The 23,756-nt window shown below is 41.9% G+C and overlaps 1 protein-coding gene across 5 annotated transcripts in view; it reads left to right on the top strand.

Annotated features, from left to right (window-relative positions):
- Positions 1-18,545, top strand: part of LOC129825940 (transducin-like enhancer protein 1) — a 45,638-nt gene extending 27,093 nt beyond the window's left edge. For 3 of the 5 annotated variants that reach the window (XM_055886083.1, XM_055886079.1, XM_055886084.1), the window contains 10 exons: positions 668-820; positions 1,042-1,180; positions 1,510-1,715; positions 1,929-2,005; positions 2,151-2,400; positions 4,092-4,339; positions 4,589-4,736; positions 12,334-12,484; positions 13,424-13,500; positions 13,670-18,545. In XM_055886083.1, the coding sequence (XP_055742058.1) occupies positions 668-820; positions 1,042-1,180; positions 1,510-1,715; positions 1,929-2,005; positions 2,151-2,400; positions 4,092-4,339; positions 4,589-4,736; positions 12,334-12,484; positions 13,424-13,500; positions 13,670-13,777 (1,557 nt within the window). In that variant the 3' untranslated portion in view covers positions 13,778-18,545. The remainder of the gene's footprint in view (positions 1-667; positions 821-1,041; positions 1,181-1,509; positions 1,716-1,928; positions 2,006-2,150; positions 2,401-4,091; positions 4,340-4,588; positions 4,737-12,333; positions 12,485-13,423; positions 13,501-13,669) is intronic. The other 2 variants (XM_055886081.1, XM_055886082.1) reach the window with 2 other exon arrangements.
- Positions 18,546-23,756: the final 5,211 nt, after the last annotated feature.

The following is a 23,756-nucleotide window of genomic DNA, read 5'->3' as shown; positions in this document are numbered from 1 at the left end:
AGTGCAGTAGTATCTAACAATACACACATCTCAAAGTAAAAGAATGGAATTAAGAAATGTATTAATATTAGGACGAGCAATGTCGGAGTGGTATTGACTGAAATACAGTACATTACAATATATACATATGAAATGAGTAAAACGGTATGTAAACATTATTAAAGTCACCAGTGTTATATTATTGAAGTGACCACTGATTCCATGTCTATGTACATAGGGCAGCAGCCTCTAAGGTGCGGGATTGAGTAGCCAGGTGGAGGCCGGTTATTGATGGCTATGCAGTCTGATGGCCTTGAGATAGAAGCTGGTTTTCAGTCTCTGTCCCAGCTTTGATGCACCTGTACTGACCTTGCCTTCTGGATGATAGCAGGGTGAACAGGCCGTGACTCAGGAGGTTTTTAAAGGAAAGGGAGGAGACCTAGTCAGTTGCACACCTGAATGCATTCAACTGAAATGTGTCTTCCAGATTTAACCCAACCCCTCTGAATCAGACCTCGCTAGATGGCTCAAAGCAACTCTATGGATGCCGTATGGGCCCTGGTCAAAAGTAGTGCGCTATTTCTTATATAGAGTGCCATTTGGGATGAATTTAATCATTTCACATCAGGGGAAGTAGGGAGCTGAGTGTGAGTCAGTGTGTGTGTGTGACCCCCCCCCCCCTCTCCAGGATCCTGCCTCCCCTCATGGTACGCCCCTGCCCTCCCCCAGAGAGAACGGGCTGGACAAGACACGCCTCCTGAAGAAGGACCCATCCTGTAGCCCCGCCTCCACAGCCTCCTCTGCAAGCTCCTCCTCCCTCAAGTCCAAAGAGATGGGAATGGTGGGTGTGGCCAAAGCTCTCCACACACTGATACTTTTCGCTGTCTGAAGTCTTTAATCCCGGGTCACAGAAACACGCAGTTTTTAATGGACCTTCCCATTTCCCTCTAAAGAGTGGTGGAATGTCTTATCTCTTACCACCTTCCTCAATCCATCCCTTGATTTCTCTCTCTTTAATGGTGTGATATCTGGGTAACGACAGCCTATATGTTTCCATGGCAGCGTGACAAGCCGGGTACGCCTCAACCGAAGTCGAGCACTCCCACTCACCGAGGAGACTCCACCCCCGGACCCAGTGCCACACCCGCTCTCCGCCCCAGCCTATCCAAGCCCCCCTCCATGGAGCTACCTCACCCACCTAGTAAGAGAAACTTCACCCCATTTGAATTGACCTCAGGACCTTTTCCAATCATACCTAACAGCCTATAGTATAGGCTACCTACTAATATGTATTTGTTTATTTTAATTAAAGGCGTACTCCACTCAAATTAATATTTTAATATTTTGTTCATTAGTCCACTGTTAATACAATCCCAAAAATGTTTTGCATGTCAGCAGTCAAGTTTTGAAGTTGGGAGCACTTTCTGTTAAGAGTTCAAACTTGCCTTTAGGATGTGTTTTGCGTAATATGGTTATGAATATGCTGCACTCTGACTGCACTGCAGATACATTAAACCCATCTGAAAACAGCTCTTGTCTACTCCCTAGCCGCTGGTCTGCGGACTCCGCTGGCGGTGTCAGGGCCGTACCCCGGGCCGTTTGGCATGCTGCCTCACGCCGCCATGAATGGGGAGCTGGCAAGTGCCGGCGCAGGCTACGCCGGCCTCCACAACATGTCCCCTCAGATGAGCGCTGCGGCGGCTGCCGCTGTGGCTGCCTACGGACGCTCCCCTATGGTGGGTGTGTGTGCTCGTGTGTCTCTTATTCCATATTGTGCGATCATTGCGTGTCTAAACAGCTAAATGTCGGTATGTTTTATGTAGGATCCGTTGCGGTATCTACTGACCTCATTTCTCTGGTGTGTGTGCGTACCTGTGGCTGTTTGAGTATGTACTCCTTATGATCACTCTGTGTGTACTCATGACCCCTCTGTGTGTGTTCTCCCTCAGGCCGGCTTTGACCCTCATCCTCACATGAGAGTCCCTGGAATGACCCCAAGCTTATCAGGCATCCCTGGAGGCAAACCGTGAGTTGCGTGTGTTCCGTATATAAACTGTAGGAGAGTGTCTTTTATAGTACTATGTTCTCTGTAGTAGCAAGACAAATATCCCCAAATGTGTTTCATGCCTCAATTCCACCTGTCCCCCTCTTCCTCGACCTTCTCCTCTCAGAGCCTACTCCTTCCATGTTAGCGCCGATGGACAGATGCAGCCGGTACCGTTCCCTCCAGATGCCCTGGTGGGCCCTGGCATCCCGCGCCATGCACGCCAGATCAACACGCTGAACCACGGTGAGGTGGTCTGTGCTGTCACCATCAGCAACCCCACGCGCCATGTCTACACAGGCGGCAAGGGCTGCGTCAAGGTCTGGGACATCAGTCACCCTGGCAACAAGAGTCCTGTGTCCCAACTGGACTGCCTGGTGAGTGCTAGACCTAATAATACACACTGTTATCCAAAATCGCACAGTTAAAGCACGTATTCGGTAGCATTGTTCTTCAACCAACATCACAGGATGTGTGTTTGTGGGCAGGGTACATGCTTTAAATATACACCTACAGTACCAGTCAAGTTTGGACAAACCTACATTTTTCTTTATTTGTACTATTTTCTACTTTGTAGAATAATAGTTAAGACATTAAAACTATGAAATAACACATATGGAATCATGTGTTAAACAAATCAAAATATATATTGGCGTTCTCTCAACCAGCTTCATGAGGTACATTAGTCACCCGGAATACATTTCAATTAACAGGTGTGCCTTGGTAAGTTAATTTATGGAATTTCTTTCCTCAATGCGTTTGAACAAATCAGTTGTGTTGTGACATGGTTGGGGTGGTATACAGAAGATAGCCCTATTTGGTAAAAGACCAAGTCCATATGGCAAGAACAGCTCAAATAAGCAAAGATAAATTAGTCTATTACTTTAAGAGATGAAGGTCAGTTAATGCAGAAAATTACGAAAAAACTAAAATTCTTTGTGCAGTCGCAAAAACCATCAAGCGCTATGATGTAACTGTCTCTCATGAGGACCGCCACAGGAAAGGAAGACCCAGAGTTACCTCCGCTGCAGAGGATAAGTTCATTAGAGTTACCAGCCTCAGAAATTGCAGCCCCAAAAAATGCTTCACAGAGTTCAAGTAACAAACACATCTCAACATCAACTGTTCAGAGGAGACTGTGTGAATCAGGCCTTCATGGTTGAATTGCTGCAAAGAAACCATTACTAAAGGACACCGATAAGAAGAAGAGGCTTGCTTGGGCCTAGAAACACAAGCAATGGACATTAGACCGGTGGAAATCTGTCCTTTTGGTCTGATGAGTCCAAATTTGAGATTTTTGGTTCGAACCGCCGTGTCTTTGTGAGAAGCAGAGTAGGTGAACGGATGATCTCTGCATGTGTGGTTCCCACCGTGAAGCATGGAGGAGGAGGTGTGGGGGTGTGCTTTGCTGGTGAAACTGTTGGTGATTTATTTAGAATTCAAAGCACACTTAACCAGCATGGCTACCTCAGCATTCTGCAGCGATACGCCATCCCATGTGGTTTGCGCTTAGTGGGACTATCCTTTGTTTTTCAACAGGACAATGACCCAACACACCTCCAGGCTGTGTAAGGGCTATTTGACCAAGAAGGAGAGTGATGGAGTGCTGCATCAGATGACCTGGCTGTCACAATCACCTGACCTCAACCCAATTGAGATGGTTTGGGATGAGTTGGACCACAGAGTGAAGGAAAAGCAGCCAACAAGTGTTCAGCATATGTAGGAACTCCTTCAAGACTGTTGGAAAAGCATTCCAGGTGAAGTTGGTTGAGAGCATGCCAAGAGTGTGCAAAGTTGTCAAGGCAAAGGGTGGATGCTTTGAAGAATCTCAAATATAAAATATATTTTGATTTGTTTAAAACTTTTTTGGTTACTACATGATTCCATATGTGTTATTTCATAGTTTTGATGTCTTCACTATTATTCTACAATGTAGAAAATAGTAAAAATACAGAAAAACCTTTGAATGAGTAGGTGTCCAAACTTTTGACTGGTACTGTACGTACCACTTTGTGTGCATAGTTTGTGTATTAGAGACAAAAAATAACTTTGTGCACGCGCTTGTCAGAACCGAGACAACTATATCCGCTCGTGCCGGCTGCTCCCCGACGGCCGGACGCTCATCGTGGGGGGCGAGGCCAGCACACTGTCAATCTGGGACCTAGCCACGCCCACTCCACGCATCAAGGCGGAGCTGACCTCCTCAGCCCCGGCCTGCTATGCCCTGGCCATCTCCCCTGACTCCAAGGTGTGCTTCTCCTGCTGCAGCGATGGGAACATCGCCGTCTGGGACCTGCACAACCAGACCCTGGTCAGGTAAGGACCACATGGGAGAATACATTGCCAATAGGGAGCAGGTAGAAATTAGTAGCCTCTAACCACTGGTCCATTGTCAGATATTGTTTCATCCCCCTAATGGTTAGTCATGTTTGCATACTGTTTCATATGGGTGGCTCCATATGAATTGAACCCACAGTCCTTGGCATTGCAAGGGCCATGCTCTACCAACTGAGCCACACAGGACCACATATTTTTGATAACATCTGTTAATTGTGTTTATCACAGACAGTTCCAGGGCCACACAGACGGAGCCAGCTGTATTGACATCTCCAACGATGGGACCAAGCTGTGGACGGGTGGGCTGGACAACACCGTACGCTCCTGGGACCTAAGAGAGGGACGCCAGCTGCAGCAGCACGACTTCACCTCACAGGTACATGCACGCACACACACACTCCTGAAAGACACACAACAGCTCCAGCAGCACGACTTGAACCAGAGGTTCACACACACCCTGCAAACACACAGGCAGGGCTCTAAAGTGTGACGAATTTGGGCGCATATACAACTAAATATTTAGCTGTGTGACATGGGGTTTTATTTTGGGAGCACGGTGCGACTATGATAAAAGTATCCCAGATAATAATTGTTGCAATGATAAGGCTTTGTTGTACCGTTGTTTTTGAGTGCCCTGAAGCGTAAAAGCGAGTGCAAATGCGTTAGCGTCATGGTTGCACCATTACTACAGCGAAAACGGCTTGCTTCTAGCCCTACCAGGTCAAAAGATCTAACCTATATTACCGCCACAACATTTTTATCTACCTATAGTGGATCACCGGGACCTTCTACATTCATAAATCATGTTGTGGGCTGTTCTAAAACTACTCGTGTGTCGACGTTATTAACCATTTCGATGACATTTTGTTCAGTCCTATTACCTCATTGGCTAGCTAACAACCTGGTAACTTTGTTAGGGCCCTATGAAATCCGTTTTATTTTTTTCCCAAATTCCGTTTCTATTTTTCTGAATTTATTTACGATTTACGTTCATTTTATCATCAAGAGTGTCTAATAATGGGATTGAATATAAAGTAAATTTAATAAGATATAACAGTACATTTGTAATGATGCAACACACCATTGCACTTTTTTTAAATGGAAAATAAATAATGCAAGAATCTAGGCAACAATGCAGCAACCTTCTGTGTCCAGCTGGCTGAGGATGTTTGTGACTTGGGAGGATGACTTTTTTGCCACCAAAAACTCTCTGTACAGATGAACATGCTCTGCATGGTACCTCACTGTCTCAATCCAGCTATTCCATCTGGAGCTCACTGCTTCATTAGGATCCTTGGCCTACACGAACTCTTCATAATGAGGAAGCTCACCCATCTTCTCTTTCTGGCAGGCTTCTTGAAGAAGACGGATCTCATCCATGTCACAAGTGATGCAACTTGAGATAAATATTTGTAGCGCTGCCAGGTCTCACCCACCAGATTGATGACATGGCAGAGTTCCTTTCAGAACCTCCTTGTATGTCTTCATGCAGTAGGAGGCCTTATCTGTGACCACTGCCCAGGCATCATTCAGGTTCAGATCGTTGCTGTGGAGGGAGGCTAGTATAGCTTGGGAAAATGTTGAGTAGTTGCATCTGTCCATGAAAATGTCATCTACCATAAAGTACTGGTTTTCAACACCTACAATGAAAGATAAGGAAAAACTTGAATTATGTTTTAACTTCAAATAATATTGTGACACTAAGTGTTATTTAAATTTCAAGGTGAAACACAATATAGATACAGCCATAGTTAGCTAGAATGGAGAGGCAGACAGCTGCTGACATTATGCATCCCTGTATTTCACCGCGATAGCTCGTCGTTTGGAATATCACAATTTGCATGCGTACAATTCACATTGCAGAATGTAAATGTAGACTATTGCAACGGTATATTAGTAGGCTAAGTTAACTCACCAATGACGATGTTTAGAATGCTGCAATCCCTTGCATCTGGTTGTCTTGTCAGCAACCACCACAAACTTCTGCCCATGGTCCTTCTGTAGAACGGCAGTCATATGTTGGGCGAACACACTTGGCAGGTGCGTTTGACGGGGGCTGCTCTCATTTTCGGGCACCGCTCCTCCCTGTTTGCAATGCTTCGCTAGTAACGACTGTAGCTTTCTTAACTTTTCTAAGGGGATGACACAAAGTCCTGAATAAATTCTTGTTTTGAATCTGCTGATGCGCTTGCACTAGTAATGGTCGTTTGAACAGGCATGCTCTGGCTAACATGGTGCTTTTCCTTGTTCTTCACATGGGCTTTAGACTTTAAGTGGTCATCACATGTATTTTTACGGGTCCAATCAATAGTATGTTGACAGAATTTGCAAAACAGCTTATTGCCTGACTCATAAGAGTCCTTTGGGTATTGCTCTGCTCTGAATTTAGGGGTTAGGGTCGACTTGGCCCTCTGACAGCCTCTTTGACATGTTTCTCAAAGTGACAGCCAAGTTGTGCGGTGACATAAGGGTAGGTTACTACAATAATTAGACCTACTTTTTTTAAAAGTAAATTTCAGCCAAATGATGAAAAATTCTGCAATATTCCACGTTTTACAGTTGATTCCATTTTATTACCAAATTCCGCAATTCCGTCCACGTTTTCCACATCGCGGAAATCATGGGGCCCTACTTAACCAGGATATCCAAACATTTGGAGCCACAGATAAAGGAAAAGGCATAGCTTCTTCAGGACATCAATGATCATAGCAATACATCTATGACCTCTACATGTATGATCCCTACATGTCTTTAAAGCGACGTAAAATGTTCAAAGCGAGTGTAAAAGCGAGTGTAAAATGTTCAACGTTATACATCTCAATGGGAAAATAGTGCTTTTATACAATTTAGAAACTTAATATTCCACAAATTACTTTGTAATTTCAATGACAGGTATTCGTATAAACATTTTAGCTTTTATAATAAAGATATGTATTTCCATTTTTACATATTTATTTCTAGGGCACAAATTAGATATAATTCATAGGCTGCGTTTAGACAGGCAGGCCAATTCTGATATTTTTGCCACTAATTGGTCTTTTGACCAATCAGAGCTGATCTGATTGAGATGAGGCCAATATTGGGCATTTTAACCAATCTCAATTTATAAAATCTTATTTTCTGTTGTTACCAATGAAAAATAATAATTTGGAGCCCGGCATCTAAAATCACTGGTGAGGAATGATCTCATACCATTTGGTCGCTGCTCGTTTTCTCCTCGCAGCAGTGTATTCTTTACAGCCTGCTAGTGCAATAGGCGTATCCGGAGTAATACACTACGTATCTGTTATGTGAAAATAGGGAGCACAATAGTGTAATACACAATAATACACAATAGTGTAATACGCAATAGCACCGGAGGGGATGGCTGCTGTTTTGTGTTTTTTCCCCCGCATTTTGTAACTTATTTTGTTGATGCCACCGTCTCTTATGACCGAAAAGAGCTTCTGAATATCAGAACAGCGATTACTCACCTCGAACTGGATGAAGATTTTTTCTTTAATGAGTCTGACGCGAAGGACATAATGTTGCCCCCGGACAAGGCCCAAATCCCTGTCATTGACATGTAGAAAATAAGGAAATACAGGGGGCGCAGATCAGGGTGGCTTGTGAGAATTCGTTGGTGAGTGGGTAACCCGCCTTCTACCATCCGTTCTATTGGCCAATGTGCAATGACTGGAGAATAAACTGGATGAGCTCCTTTCGAAACTATCCTACCAACGGGACATTAAACTGTAATAGCTTAAGTTTCACCGAGTCGTGGCTGAACGATGACACAGGTAATATACAGTTGGCTGGGTTTTCCATGCATCGGCAGGACAGAACAGCTACATCCGGTAAGATGAGGGGTGGGGGTGTGTGTCTTTGTCAATATAACAGCTGGTGAGCAATGTCTAATATTAAGGTCGTCTTGAGGTATTTCTCGCCTGACATAGAGTACCTCATGATAAGCTGTAGACCACACTATCTACCAGGAGAGTTTATCTATTTTTCGTAGCTGTATATTTAACACCACACACTGACACTGGCACTAAGACCGTACTCAACGAGCTGTATAAGGCCATAAGCAAACAAGAAAATGCTCATCCAGAAGTGGCGCTGCTAGTGGCCGGGGACTTTAATGCAGGATATCTTGCATCCATTTTACCTAATTTGTACCAGCATGTCATATGTGCAACCAGAGGGAAAACAAGACACGTACCAAGCTCTCCCTCGCCCTCCTTTTGGCAAATCTGACCATAATTCTATCCTCCTGATTCCTGCTTACAAGCAGAAACAGAAGCAGGAAGTGCCAGTGACTCGTTCAATACGGAAGTGGTCAGATGATGTGGCTGCTACGTTACTGGACTGTTTTTCACTAGTATAGACTATATGTTCCGGGATTCATCCAATGGCATTGAGGAGTATACCATCTCAGTCACCGGCTTCATCAATAAGTGTATCGACGACGTCGTTCCCACAGTGACTGTACGTACATATCCCAACCAGAAGCCATGGATTACAGGCAACATCCGTACCAAGCTAAAGGCTAGAGCTGATGCTTTCAAGGAGCTGGACACTAATCCGGATGCTCATAAGAAATCCCACTATGCCCTCAGATGAACCATCAAATAGGCAAAGCGTCAATACAGGACTAAGATTGAGTCCTACTACACCGGCTCTGTCGCTCGTCGAATGTGGTGGGGCTTGCAAACTATTACGGACTACAAAGGGAAACCCAGCCGCAAGCTGTCCAGTAACGCGAGCCTACCAGATGGGCTAAATGACTTTTATGCTCGCTTCGAGGCAAGCAACACTGAAGCGTGCATGAGAGCACCAGCTGTTCTGGATGACTGTGTGATCACGCTCTCCGTAGCAGATGTGAGCAAGACCTTTTGAACAGTAACATTCACAAGGCCTTGGGGACAGACTGATTACCAGGACATATACTCAGAGCATGTGTGGACCAACTGGCAGGTGTCTTCACTGACATTTTCAACCGCTCCCTGACCGAGTCTGTAATACTTAAATGTTTCAAACAGACCACCACAGTCCCTGTGCCCAAGAAATCAAAGATAACCTGCCTTAATGACTATCGCCCGTAGCACTTAAGTCGATAGCCATGAGGTGCTTTGAAAGGCTGGTCATGGCTCACAACTCCATCCCAGAACCATAGACACACTCCAATTTGCATACATCCCCAACAGATCCACAGATGAGGCAATTTCAATCGTACTCCACACTGCCCTTTCCCACCTGGACAAAAGGAACATCTATGTCAGAATGCAGTTCAACGTTTAACACCATAGTGCTCACAAAGCTCATCGCTAAGCTAAGGACCCTGGGACTAAACACCTCCCTCTGCAACTGGATCCTGGACTTCCTGACTGGCTGCCCCCAGGTGGTAAGGGTAGGCAACAACACATCTGCCATGCTGATCTTCAACACGTGGACCCCTCGGGTGCGTGCTTAGCCCCCTCCTGTACACCATATCCACCCACAACTGCATGACCAAGCACTACTACAACACCATTAACTTCTCTGGGATAGGTGGGACGGTAGCGTCCCACTTGGCCAAAATCCTGAAAAAATGTAGCGCGCCAAATTCATATATATTACTATAAAAATCAATCTTTCATGAAATCACACATGAAAGACAGCAAATTAAAGCTGCACATGTTGTGAATCCAGGCAACATGTCTGATTTCAAAAAGGATTTACGGCGAAAGCACACCAAACAATTATGTTAGGTCAGTACATAGCCACAGAAAAACACAGCCATTTTCCCAGCAAAAGATGGTCACAAAAAGCAGAAATAGAGAACTATTCACTAACCTTTGATGGTCTTCATCAGATGACACTCATAGGACATCATGTTACACAATACATTTATGTTTTGTTCGATAATGTGCATATTTATATCCACAAATCTCGGTTTACATTGGCGCCATGTTCAGAAATGCCTCAAATATCTGGAGTAATTGCGGAGTAATTGCAGAGAGCCACGTCAAATAACAGAAATACTCATCATAAACTTTGATGAAAGATACATGTTTTACACAGAATTAAAGATACCCTTGTTCTTAATGCAACCGCTGTGTCAGATAAAAAAAAAAAAAAAAAACTTTACGTAAAGTTTCTCCGCCGTTGGAGTCAACAGAAATACGAAATTACATCATAAATATTCCCTTACCTTTGATTATGTTCATCAGAATGCACTGCCAGGAATCCTAGTTCCACAATAAATCGTTGTTTTGTTCAATAATGTCCATTACTTATGTCCAATTAGCTACTTTTGCTAGCATGTGTAGTACACGTGTCCAAATGCTCGCGGAGATGCAGGCAAACGTCGGACAAACTTCAAAAAGTTATATTTCAAGTCGAATAAACTGGTCGAACTTAATAGAGAATCAATCTTCAGGATGTTGTTATCATATATATCCAATAACGTTCCAACTGGAGGATTCCTTCATGTCTGTATAAGTAATGGAACGTAAGGCGATATCATGAGGAAAGTGCGTGATCAAGAACTGGCAATCTGCCAGACCAATGACTGAAACACCTTCCATCCGGCCCCACATCCCACTAGAGGCTTCATTCAGCGTTCTGCAGACTGTTGACATCTAGTGGAAGGCTTAGGAAGTGCAAACAGATCCATATATTACAGGGAATTGAATAGGCGAGGACTTTAACATCGACCAGTCTCAGAATTCTCACTTCCTGTTTGGATTTTTTCTCAGGTTTATGCCTGCCATATGAGTTCTGTTATACTCACAGACATCATTCAAACAGTTTTAGAAACTTCAGAGTGTTTTCTATCCAATAGTAATACTAATATGCATATATTAGCATCTGGGACAGAGTAGGAGGCAGTTCACTATGGGCACGCAATTCATCCAAAAGTGAATATGCTGCCCCCTATATCAAAGAAGTTAAGGGCTTGTAAGTAAGCATTTCACGGTAAGGCTGTTGTTTTCAGATTTTTTTAAAACACGTTTAGCCTTCTAGCAGGATGCTATTAGCTTAACACCTAAGGAGTGAATTGTAAAGAGGAGAAAGGCAGGGTTGTTTGTTGTGGCAGCTGTGTCTGTGTCGATTTCTCACGCCCCTGAACACACGCACACACTGATTAGAGACCGGTTTCCCAGTAGCGATGGAACTTACATTTCTTTCCTACAATGGCCGAAGATGCAACATGCGTTTCCCCCAAATACCACGCAGAGAGAGAGGTTGCTAAGAGTACATGTCGATACTGATAGGATCGAAAGAAACGACGCGCTGCTCTCGGATCAGCTTTCTCCATTCACATTTTTCCTTAACATTAGAATTATTTCACAATCAGGGATCAGCTCAGAGAGATTTCCACCTACGGCTGTAAATATTGAGGCACCTTATTCTGTTTACCCCCCCAAAAAATGCACAAATTCACCATGTTAGGCTACACATCATTAAATGTATTGAGACAAATTAGACAGTAGCCTACAAGTAGGGTAATGGAGCTCAATTGATTGAACGTTAAATTCATTTCGATTGGATTGAAATAGGCCTGTAGCCTACAGGCCTATGTTTTAATGCAGTCATCTAATTTTTCATTTTAAGCGTATATATTTTATACGTCGCTGGTTTGTATCAATTGCAAACACATTGGTAACTTTGTATTTGTAGTGATCTTTGTCCTGAAGTTATCGGCGGTCACAAGGAGACTGATAAATCATATGATTCTATGTTCTTCTCTGTATAAAGTGACACGGGAGGGCAAAAAAAGCATCGAATGACACACTTAGCTGTTCTACAAGTGGTCTGAGGCAGGTGTTTAGTTTACGAGCGTTTTCAAGTGCAACGTTAATAACGATGCTTTTGGGAAACCGGGCCCTGGTTGTCCCCTGCCCTTTCTCTAAATCTTCTCTCTGGGATACTACTGTATGTTACTGTCTATCTCTCACGCACATGAACACACACACATGGACCATGTTGTCCCTCTGCCCCCTCTCCAGATCTTTTCTCTGGGGTACTGTCCGACGGGAGAGTGGCTGGCGGTGGGGATGGAGAGTAGTAATGTGGAGGTGCTCCACGTCACCAAGCCAGACAAGTACCAGCTCCACCTCCACGAGAGCTGTGTGCTCTCTCTCCAGTTTGCTTCCTGTGGTAAGGCCATGTCACCAGAGCTCTGGGGCTGACGTGCTCAAGATTAGTGTATTCTTGCGTCTCAAATGGCACCCTATTGCCTATGTAGTGCACTACTTTTGACCATGCTCTATATAGCATTGGGGGTCATTTGGGACACATACAATGTCTTTGTTAGCTGTGTACTGTAACTTGATGTACAGTATCAGTCAAAAGTTTGGACACCTACCCATTCAAGGGTTCTTCTTTATTTTTACTTTTTTCTACATTGTAGAATAATAGTGAAGACATCAAAACTATGAAATAACACATGGAATCATGTAGTAACCAAGAGTGTGCAAAGCTGTCATCAAGGCAAATGATGGCTACTTTGAAGATTCTTTATGTTCGATGCATCTGAACAACGATGTTACTGGTGTTTGTCTCCATGTATACTGAGGTTATGTTGGCATTTTCTAACTGATGGAACTGGCCCCCAAATGAGTCGCCTTTCCCTGGTTCATTTTCCACTTTGAACCGAGATATATTAAACTCCCTGTTTAATACAGGTATGCAGTTCAACTTTTTTTGTTGACCTAGTAGACAGCCTTATATTCGGTTTTCATTGGAGAATCTCAATTGTATTTCGTTGACTCCTCGTGTCCTCTCTCCTCCTCAAAATCCATTGGAGGAGAAGGTCAGAGGGGAGGGACTTCTGACTTTATCATCCAGTGGGTTTTGAGGAGGCGGAGAGGAGAAAGGAGGTGAGGAGTCAAGGAAGTGCAATTGGCTCTCTCCTTGTTTCCTCATATACAGTAGCTCTAATCCTAACTTGATGTGATTGATTGTTTTTTAAATTCATTTTATTTATACTCTGTTCTCTGGGATTTGGCCCCTGCATCCACAGTAGTATTTGTCCTAGCTCTACTGTATGTCTATGTGATTCCTAAAGCTCTGTCTCCTATTTCTCTGCCTGCCCAGGTAAATGGTTTGTGAGCACAGGAAAGGATAACCTGCTGAATGCGTGGAGGACACCGTACGGAGCCAGTATATTCCAGGTACACACACACACACACACACCTGTCCACTTGGACAACCGTCTGTTCACTCCGACGGCCTACCTACCAACATGTTTTATTTATCTTGTATCAAGGCTGGGTGTTGATCTTGCACTAATCTTTCCCTCAATCTTTCTCGCTCTCTTGCTCTCTCTCTCTCTAACTCTAGTCGAAGGAGTCTTCGTCAGTGCTAAGCTGTGACATCTCAGTGGATGATAAGTACATAGTTACAGGTTCTGGAGATAAGAAGGCCACTGTCTATGAAGTCATCTACTAGACTGCACTGGTGAGCACTATGATCAGCAACTGACAACCCAAAGTAGCTTTCACTGTCCTAAAACCAACCCTGGGTCAGGGGATACTGCAGAAAATTCTACACCCTTTGACTTTTTCCACATTTTGTTGTGTTACAGCCTGAATTTAGATTTCTTTTTGGTCACTGGCCTACACAAAATACCCCATAATGTCAAATGGGTTTTGAGTCAATAAGTATTCAACCCCTTTGTTATGGCAAGCCTAAATAGGAGTAAAAATGTGCTTAACAAGTCACACAATACGTTGCATGGACTCTGTGTGCAATAATAGTGTTTAACATGATTTTTGAATGACTACCTCATCTCTGCACCCCACACAGACAGTGCAATTATCTGTAAGGTCCCTCAGTCGAGCAGTGAATTTCAAACACCGATTCAACAACAAACTACCAGGGAGGTTTTCCAATGCTTCGAAAGATGTGCACCTATTGGTAGATGGGTGAAAAAGCAGACATTGAATATCCCTTTTTAAATAACTTCCCATAGTGAAGTTATTAGTTACAATTCGGATGGTGTATCAATACACCCCGTCACTACAAAGATGCAGGCATCCTTGCTAACTCAGTTGCCGGGGAGGAAGAAAACCACTCAGGGATTTCACCATGATGCCAATGGTGACTTTAAAATAGTTTAATGGCTGTGTTAGGATGGCTGTGTTAATCTGATGATGGATAGCATTGTAGTTACTCCACAATGCTAACCCAATTGACAGCGTGAAAAGAAAGCCTGTACAGAATACAAATATTCCAAAACATGCATCCTGTTTGCAACAAGACACTAAAGTAATACTTCAGAAAATGTGGCAAAGCAATTAACATTTTGTCCTGATGTTTGGGACAAATCCAATACAACACATTACTGAGTACCACTCTCCATATGTTTAAACATAGTGATGGCTTCATCATGTTATCGGTATGCTATTAATTGTTAAGGACTGGGCATTAAATACAAATAATGAATGGAGCTAAGCACATGTATAATCCTAAAGGATAACCTGATTCAGTCTGCTTTCTGCTAGACACTGGGAGATTACTTTACCTTCAGCAGGACAATAACCTAAAACACAAGGCCACTGGAGTTGCTTACCAAGAAGACAGTGAATGTTCCTGAGTGGCCTAGTTACATTTTTCACTTAAATCTATGACGAGACCTAAAAGTTGTCTAGCAATGACCATAACCAATTTGACAGAGCTTGAATCATTTTGAAAAGAATAATGGGCAAATGTTGCCCAATCCAGGTGTGGAATGTTCTTAGAGATTTACCCATAAAGTCTCACAGCTGTAGTCTCTGCCAAAGGTGCTTCTACAAAGTATTGACTCAGAGGTGTGAATGAGATACCTGTATTTTATTTTCAAGAAATTAGCAAGCCTTTCTAAAAACATGTTTTCACTTTGTCATTATAGGATGTTGGGTGGGGTGCCTTTAAACAGTTTGGAAAATTCCAGAAAATGTCATGGCTTTAGAAGATTCTGATAGGCTAATTGACATAATTTTAGTCAATTGGAGGTGTTCCTGTGGATGTATTTCAAGGCCTCCCTTCGAACTCAGTGCCTCTTTGCTTGATATCATGGGAAAATCAAAAGAAATCAGCCAGGAAAAAAAATTGTAGACCTCCACAAGTCTGGTTCATCCTTGGGAGCAATTTCCAAATGCCTGAAGGTACCACGTTCATCTGTACAAACAATAGTAACCAAATATAAACACCATGGGACCACGCAGCCATCATACTGCTCATGAAGGAGACGCGTTCTGTCTCCTAGAGATGAACATACTTTGGTGCGAAAAGTGCAAATCAATCCCAGAACAATAGGAAAGGACCTTGTGAAGATGCTGGAGGAAACGGGTAATAAGTATCTATTAGAGGTCGACCGATTATGATTTTTCAATGCCGATACCGATTATTGGTGGACCGAAAAAAGTTGAAACCGATTAATCTGCCGATTTTATACATATATTTGTAATAATGACAATTACAACAATACTGAATGAACAATGAACACTTATTTTAACTTAATATAATACATCAATAAAATCGATTTAGTCTTAAATAAATAACGAAACATGTTCAATTTGGTTTAAATAATGCAAAAACAAAGTGTTGGAGAAGAAAGTAAAAGTGCAATGTAAGAAAGCTAACGTTTAAGTTCCTTGCTCAGAACATGAGAACATATGAAAGCTGGTCAATCCTTTTAACATAAGTCTTCAATATTCCCAGATAAGAAGTTTTATGTTATATTATAGGACTATTTCTCTCTATACCATTTGTATTACATATACCTTTGACTATTGGATGTTCTAATAGTTACTTTAGTATTGCCAGCCTAATCTCGGGAGTTGATATGCTTCAAGCATTGCGAAAAGCTGCTGCCAAACGCAGGAAAGTGTTTTTGAATGAATGCTTACGAGCCTGCTGCTGCCTACCACTGCTCAGACTCCTCTATCAAATCATAGACTTAATTATAACATAATAACACACAGAAATACGAGCCTTAGGTCATTAATATGGTCAAATCCGGAAACCTATCATTTCGAAAACAAAACGTTTATTCTCTGAAATACGGAACCGTTCCGTATTTGATCTAACGGGTGGCATCCAAACTGCTGCATATACCCTGACTCTGTTGCACAGAAGGCAAGAGAAGTGAAACAATTATTTCAAATAAATTCATGTTAGCAGGCAATATTAACTAAATATGCAGGTTTAAAAATATATACTTGTGTATTGATTTTAAGAAAAGCGTTGATGTTTATGGTTAGGTACACATTGGTGCTACGACAGCTCTTTTTTTTGCGAATGTGCTTGTTAAATCACCCAGTTGGCAAAGTATGCTGTGATTCAATGATAAATTAACAGGCACTGCATCGATTATATGCAACGCAGGACAAGCTAGATAAACTAGTAATATCATCAACCATTAACTAGTGATTATGTTAAGATTGATTGTTTTTTATAAGATACGTTTAATGCTAGCTAGCTCCTTGCTGCACTCGCATAACAGGTAGTCAGCCTGCCACGCAGTCTCCTCGTGGAGTGCAATGTAATCGGCCATGATCAGTATCCAAAAATGCCTATTACCAATTGTTATGAAAACTTGTAATCAGCCATTCTGATTAATCGGTCGACCTCTAGTATCTATATCCACAGTAAAACGAGTCCTATATCTACATAACTTGAAAGTCCGCTCAGCAAGGAAGAACGGTTTCCAACTGCACATGGGGACAAAGATCGAACTTTTTGGAGAAATGTCCTCTGGTCTGATGAAACAAAAATAGAATTGTTTGGCAATATTGACCATCGTTATTTTTGGAGGGAAAAGGGGGAGGCTTGCAAGCCGAAGAACACCATCCCAACCATGAAGCACAGGGGTGGCAGCATCATGTTATGTGGGTGCTTTGCTACAGGAGGGACTGGTGCTCTTCACAAAATAGATGGCATCTTGATGTAAGACAATTATGTGGATATATTGAAGAAACATCTCAAGACATCAGGAAGTTAAAGCTTGGTCGCAAATGGGTCTTCCAAATGGACAATGACCCCAAGCCGACTTCCAAAGTTGTGGCAAAATGGCTTAAGGACAGCGAAGTCAAGGTAATGGAGTGGCGATCACAAAGCCCTGACCTCAATCATATAGAAAGTTTGTGGGCAGAACAGAAAAAGTATGTGCTAACAAGGAGGCCTACAAACCTGACTCTGTTGCACCATATCTGTCAGGAGGAATGGGCCAAAATTCACCCAACTTATTGTGGAAAGCTTGTGGAAGGCTACCTGAAACGTTTGACCCAAGTTAAACAATTCAAAGGCAATGCTACCCAATACTAATTGAGTGTATGTAAACTTCTGACCCACTGGAAATGCAATGAAAGAAATAAAAACTGAAATAAATAATTCTCTCTCCTATTATTCTGACACTTCACATTCTAAAAATAACGTGGTGATCCTGACTGACCTAAAGCAGGATTTTTACTAGGATTAAATGTCAGGAATTGTGAAAAACTGAGGTTAAATGTATTTGGCTAAGGTGTATGTAAACTTCTGACTTCAACTTTATATTTAATCCAATTTTGAATTCAGGCTGTAACGCAACAAAATGTGAAATAAGTCAAGGGGTATGAAAACTTTCTGAAGGTACTGTATATACGTGACCTTTGAACTGTACAACTGACCCTGGGTCATGGGATCCTACAGAACATTCTCTATACATGACCATTCATGGGCAGAGCTTCCAGAACAATTGATGATGGACAGACGGGCGGATGTATGCATGGATATGGAGAGATGGACCGAAACCTCATTATAGACAGATGGACAGAAAGGCGGACCGAAACCTCAGAGGTGCCGAATTAATGGCATTGTAGTTTATTTTTACAGACAAAGAATGTGAATGGCCAGGTGATCTCTACCATTTGTGACCTCTGACCTCAGCTTGCTCTTCTTTCAGACATGACTTTCCACTCAGACCTTTCACACCCTAGTACTGTGTCCTTTCCTACATGTCTGCTATTGCTATTGTGTAATTAGTTTTCTTTTCTTTGTATTTTATCGGTCGAGTACTTGTAAAAAGTGTATATATTTGTTTTCTTACAGTAATTGCTTTAGAAATAACAAATGTTTGGTATGTCTTTTACATGGAAAATATCTAACCAGGAAAAAACACTAAATGGTCTTAATGCTAGCTAATATAAATCAATTGAAATGTCTAGACAATAAATGTTCTTTTTGTTCTAACAAATGTCTTTTCTCTGGCTTCCAAAGTGAACTGTGACGTTCTTGTTCTTGGGCATGGTCTTTCATCCAACAAGGCCTATATTCAATGACTACATGGGTTAACTCGTATGTAGAGACTGATCAGATATGGGTGAGAATGTCAAATGGCACTCATTGCTATAGTCATAATCTCGATTTTCATCTTAAAGCTCAATGGCAGACGTGTTGAGGTTAACGTTGAGAACATAGACGTCTGAATGGTTCCTCTGGGAGGTTCATTAGCTGAACACAGCAGAGCACGCAGTTACAGGTGTTGAGCAGGTCCATTCACACAGTAGTGATAGCATTAACCCACAAACGCAATTATCATTGACGTGCGGTGTGGAGGTTAATTTGCAGACTAATGACCATTCGAGGAGGGCTTCCAGGGGGAAGTGGATGAGGTGCTACTGAGTAATGAGCTGGTCTTCAGAGAGCAATGAAACTTGCTACATCTGCAATTGGAGACTGTGTGCAGTTGCGTCAACATTTATTTGTCATCTGCACAGGATACAGCAAAGTGTACACGGGACAATTAAATGCTTGTGTGTGTGTGTGTGCATGTTTGTGCGTGCAGGACTGTGGAGCACTGCTTAGTGCTCCTGACTCTTGCCTATGTGCTAGTGTTGCATGGTATACTGACATTTTTAGATAAAAAAAACAAAAAACACTTCAGTAGAATTTTTTTTTTATACGTTCGTTAGGCTACTTCTGTCAAATGTGTCTCACATGATTGAGAAGATCAACTCTATCAGTGCAGCCCCTTTTATAGTGAAGAGCAAAGTGCCACGTCCACTTATTTTGGGGGCGGCAAGTAGCCTTGTGGTTAGAGCGTTGGGCCAGTAACCGAAAGGTTGGTGGATCGAATGCCTGAGCTGACAAGGTAAAAATGTGTCGTTCTGCCCCTGAACAAGGCACTGTTCCCCGGGTAGGCCTTTTGTAAATAATAATTTGTTCTTAACTTCTCTAGGGTAGGGGGCACTATTTTCACCTCTGGATGAAAGCGTGCCCAAAGTAAACAGCCTGCTACTCAGGCCCAGAAGCTAGGATATGCATATAATTGGTAGATTTGGATAAAAAAACACTAAAGTTTCCAAAACTGTTAAAATAATGTCTGAGTATAACAGGCCTGATTTGGCAGGCGAAAACCTGAGAGAAATCCATCCAGAAAGTAGGATTTTTTAAATGTTTGTAGTTTTCTATTCAATACCATTACAGTATCCATTGATTTAGGACAGTTCCTATGCCTTCCACTAGATATCAACCGTCTTTAGAAATGGTACACTTTACAATGGAGGACGATATCGGTAACGTTCCTTGAATTCACTACTTTGTTTGTGATAATATGCACGTTGTAATGCATAATATGCTGATTTCAAAGCAGATTGTGACTAACTTTATTAATTCACTTCGTCTCCCTCGCCACCAAAAATTCATTCACTTCTTCCTCGCCTCCCGTCTGGTTTCCACTCGATACCTTAGCCACATCAAACTGCTTCTCCATTAGAAATCCCCGATCACACTATCTTTTTATAATATTCATTGCATTTGAATAATGTTAAGTACTAACTAACAATGGAATGTTCCTCAATACAGTTGAATAAGATGGTACTTTTAAACGGGTGTCCCAACTCTGTGGTCACTGAAGAGCCCATGGCACTTAACTTCTCTAGGGTAGGGGGCAGCATTCGGAATTTTGGATGAAATGCATGCCCAAATTAAACTGCCTGCTTCCCAGGCCCAGAAGATATGCATATAACTGGTAGATTTGGATAGAAAACACTCTAAAGTTTCAAACTGTTAAAATAGTGTCTGAGTATAACAGAACTGATTTGGCAGGCGAAAACCTGAAATTAATTTAGGATTTTTTTTATGTTTGTAGTTTTCTATTCAATGCCATTACAGTATCCATTGACTCAAATTGCAGTTTCTATGCCTTCAACAGTCTTTAGAAATTGTTTCAGGCTTGTATCCTGACAAATGAGGAAGTAAGAGCAGTCTGAATGAGTGAACCCTAAAGTGTCACAGAGCTTTTTCATGCGTGAGACGGAGAGAGTGCGTTTTTTGTTTACCTTTTAAATTGGCGGCGTTATTGTCCGGTTGAAATATTATCGATTTATTTAGGCTAAAAACAACCTGAGGATTGAATATAAACGTCGTTTGACATGTTTCTATGAACTTTACGGATACAATTTGGATTTTATTTTCTTCCTGTTTTGACTGCGTTTGAGCCTGTGGATTACTGAAGAAAACGCGCAAACAAAACGGAGGTTTTTGGATATTAAGAGACTTTATCAAACAAAAGGAACATTTTATTGAGTAAATTAATGTCTGCTGAGTACAACTATATGAAGATCATCAAAGGTAAGGGATTAATTTTCTCTTTCTGACTTGGGTAACTGTTTTACTTGGCTGGTTACTGTTTGTAATGATTTGTCTAGTGGGCTATGTTCTCAAATAATCGTAAGGTATACTTTCGGCGTAAAGCATTTTGCATCGTAAAGCATCTGACACCGTGGTTGGATTCACAAGAAGTTAATCTTTAAACCTATGTAAAATATGTTTTGTTTTCTGAATTTTTATAATGAGTATTTCTGTATTTGAATTTGGCACCCAGTAGTTTCACTGGCTGTTGAAGAGGTGGGACGCTAACGTCTCACGTACCCAAGAGAGGTTAAGTCGTGTTCAAACAACTGCGAACTCGGAAATCTCTGACTTCAGTGGATTCAAGACAACTGGGAACCCTTGGTTGGTCGTATAAACGCTATTAAAATGGTTGTCCTACCCAGGTTTCTTTACCTCTTCCAATGTCTACCCAATTTCATACCACAAAGCTATTTTAAGAAACTGGATTCAATAGTAACTCCATTTTTATGGGATAACAAGGCAGCCAGAATTTCAAAGAAGCATTTATGCAAGTACAAGATAGAGGGGGGCTTTGGCCTTCCTCACTTCAAACTGTATTATTGGGCTGCTAATCTGAACATTGTGTCTTTCTGGAGGGAAAGTTTACCTGCGATGAGACAGAAGGATATGCCTTCATGGCTTTTGATCGAGCAGGCCTCCTGTCAACGTTCCTCACTCCCTGCACTTGTTAATAGCCCATCATATGTGAAAAAAGCCACTTATGACTCCAATCCAGTCATTTGTCATACGCTTAGGATCTGGAAACAGATTAGGGATTTTCTTAACATACCCACTGTTTACATAGACACCCCGATTAGCCTGAATCATGCTTTCCACCCTGCATTGGATGATGTGGTGTTTTCACAGTGGAGGGAGAAGGGGCTCACAACAATTGGTAATTTATACATAGATGGTCAGTTAGCTTCATTCCAACAATTACAGGCAAAGTTCAACATGCCAACAACACATTTTTTCAGATACCTCCAAATCAGGAATTTCTTAAGGACACATGTCCCACAGTATGGCATGAAGCCAAATAGTCCTACATTAGATAGCTTGATCCTTGTCAAACCCCATTCAAAAGGGTCGGTCTCTAGACTGTATGATGTGCTACAGGCCCACATAGAGGTATCCACAGACACCATTAAAAGGGCTTGGGAACAAGAACTTGGTTCAGAACTCTCAGATGAGGACTGGATAGAAGCTCTCAGGAATATAAACCACAGTTCAGTGAATGCCAGACACAACCTTGTACAGTTTAAGGTGATACACAGGTTACACTACTCAAAAGTAAAACTGCATAAAATATTCCCGGACACCTCACCACTATGTGAGAGGTGCAAGCAGGAGGAGGGGACGTTGACCCACTTATTCTGGACATGCCCTAAATTACATGCTTACTGGGCTCTCATTTTTGATTACTTATCTAAGGCCTTTGATAGAGTTCTAGCCCCAGACCCATTGATCGCTCTGTTTGGTACAGTTGATGGGAATAACCAGGAGGGGAAAGCTGTCTCTCTTTGTACTCTATTAGCCAAAAGGCTCATATTGCAATTTTGGAAATTGGAGACTGTACCTACCTTTGAAATGTGGTTACGGGATTTAGGGAATGTAATCCATATGGAAAAGATTCGATACAACACCTCCAATAGAAGTCCATTGTTTTACAAAATATGGCAGCCGATACTGGATAAATGGTCTAGTCCCGCTTCATAACTGGGCTGACGATCTGCTGCTACTCTGTGCTGTACTCCACTCAATATTTATTTTTGGCTGAACTACACTGCTTGTAATGACTATATGCTGTCTTCTTATACATGTACCACCTAATAGGATTTTGTTTTATTTTGTGTATGTGTGAGTTAAGTTTTGTTTTGTCCTCTAAATTGACCATCCCATCCAACAGTACAATGAATGTCATTGTTTGTATTGCTGTCTTTTTTACTTTATTTTTATTGGAAAATAATAAACATATTATTAAAAAAAGACAACTGGGAACCCTGGGGGGAAAAAATAAGCTCCAGCTAGGAAAAATCATTTGGAATGGTCATCCAAGTCGGAATTCCAAGTCAAACTCAGGCATCTTTCTAGAGCTCTGACTTTCCGACCTGAAGATCACTGACGTCATGATTTGACCTTGTTTTTTTCCCCGAGTACCCAGTTGTCTTTAAAGCACCAATTCTTTTGCAATTGAGTACAACATTATGAGTCATAATACCCATAAAAGGTAGTGATAAAACCCGGAAATGGTTCCAATCGTTTTTCCACCATTTTTAAATTGTAGGTTTAGAAACTCTTTGGCCACATTCTGCCTCACCAATGGCGTCATTACATTCTTAGAGACAATGCACAGTTTTATAAAAGAAGCGATTTGCTTCTTTTATGAAAATGTTGTTCAGTACAATAAAATATGCTCTCATAGCAGTTGCCAATAAAATAAGTCTGAAATGGAAGGGATTGTTTGTCATCTGTAGCCCTGTGAAGTCAGCTAGAACAAGCTCAATAACTCAATGCATGCACACACTCCTATTGAATAATATGCATTCACCTGTATTGTGAGTAGACTGGCTACATCTTGATTTACCCAGTTTGTCAGTAGAGATTTACCATTTACATAAATGATTGAGTAGCAGCAGCTACACTTCCTGGGGTCCAGCAAAACTAAGGCAGTTTATACAATTGTAAAAACATTACAATACATTCACAGATTTCACAACACACTGCCCAGAGGACTATCTGCAGAACACGGTTCACTGGAATGTTTGTGTTTTGATACGGGGATCACCAAAAC

The sequence above is a fragment of the Salvelinus fontinalis genome, chromosome 28, assembly GCF_029448725.1.
Source record: "Salvelinus fontinalis isolate EN_2023a chromosome 28, ASM2944872v1, whole genome shotgun sequence".
NCBI lineage: Eukaryota > Metazoa > Chordata > Actinopteri > Salmoniformes > Salmonidae > Salvelinus > Salvelinus fontinalis.
The sequence above is the reverse complement of the archived record's forward strand: the minus strand, read 5'-3'. Positions and strand labels throughout refer to the sequence as shown.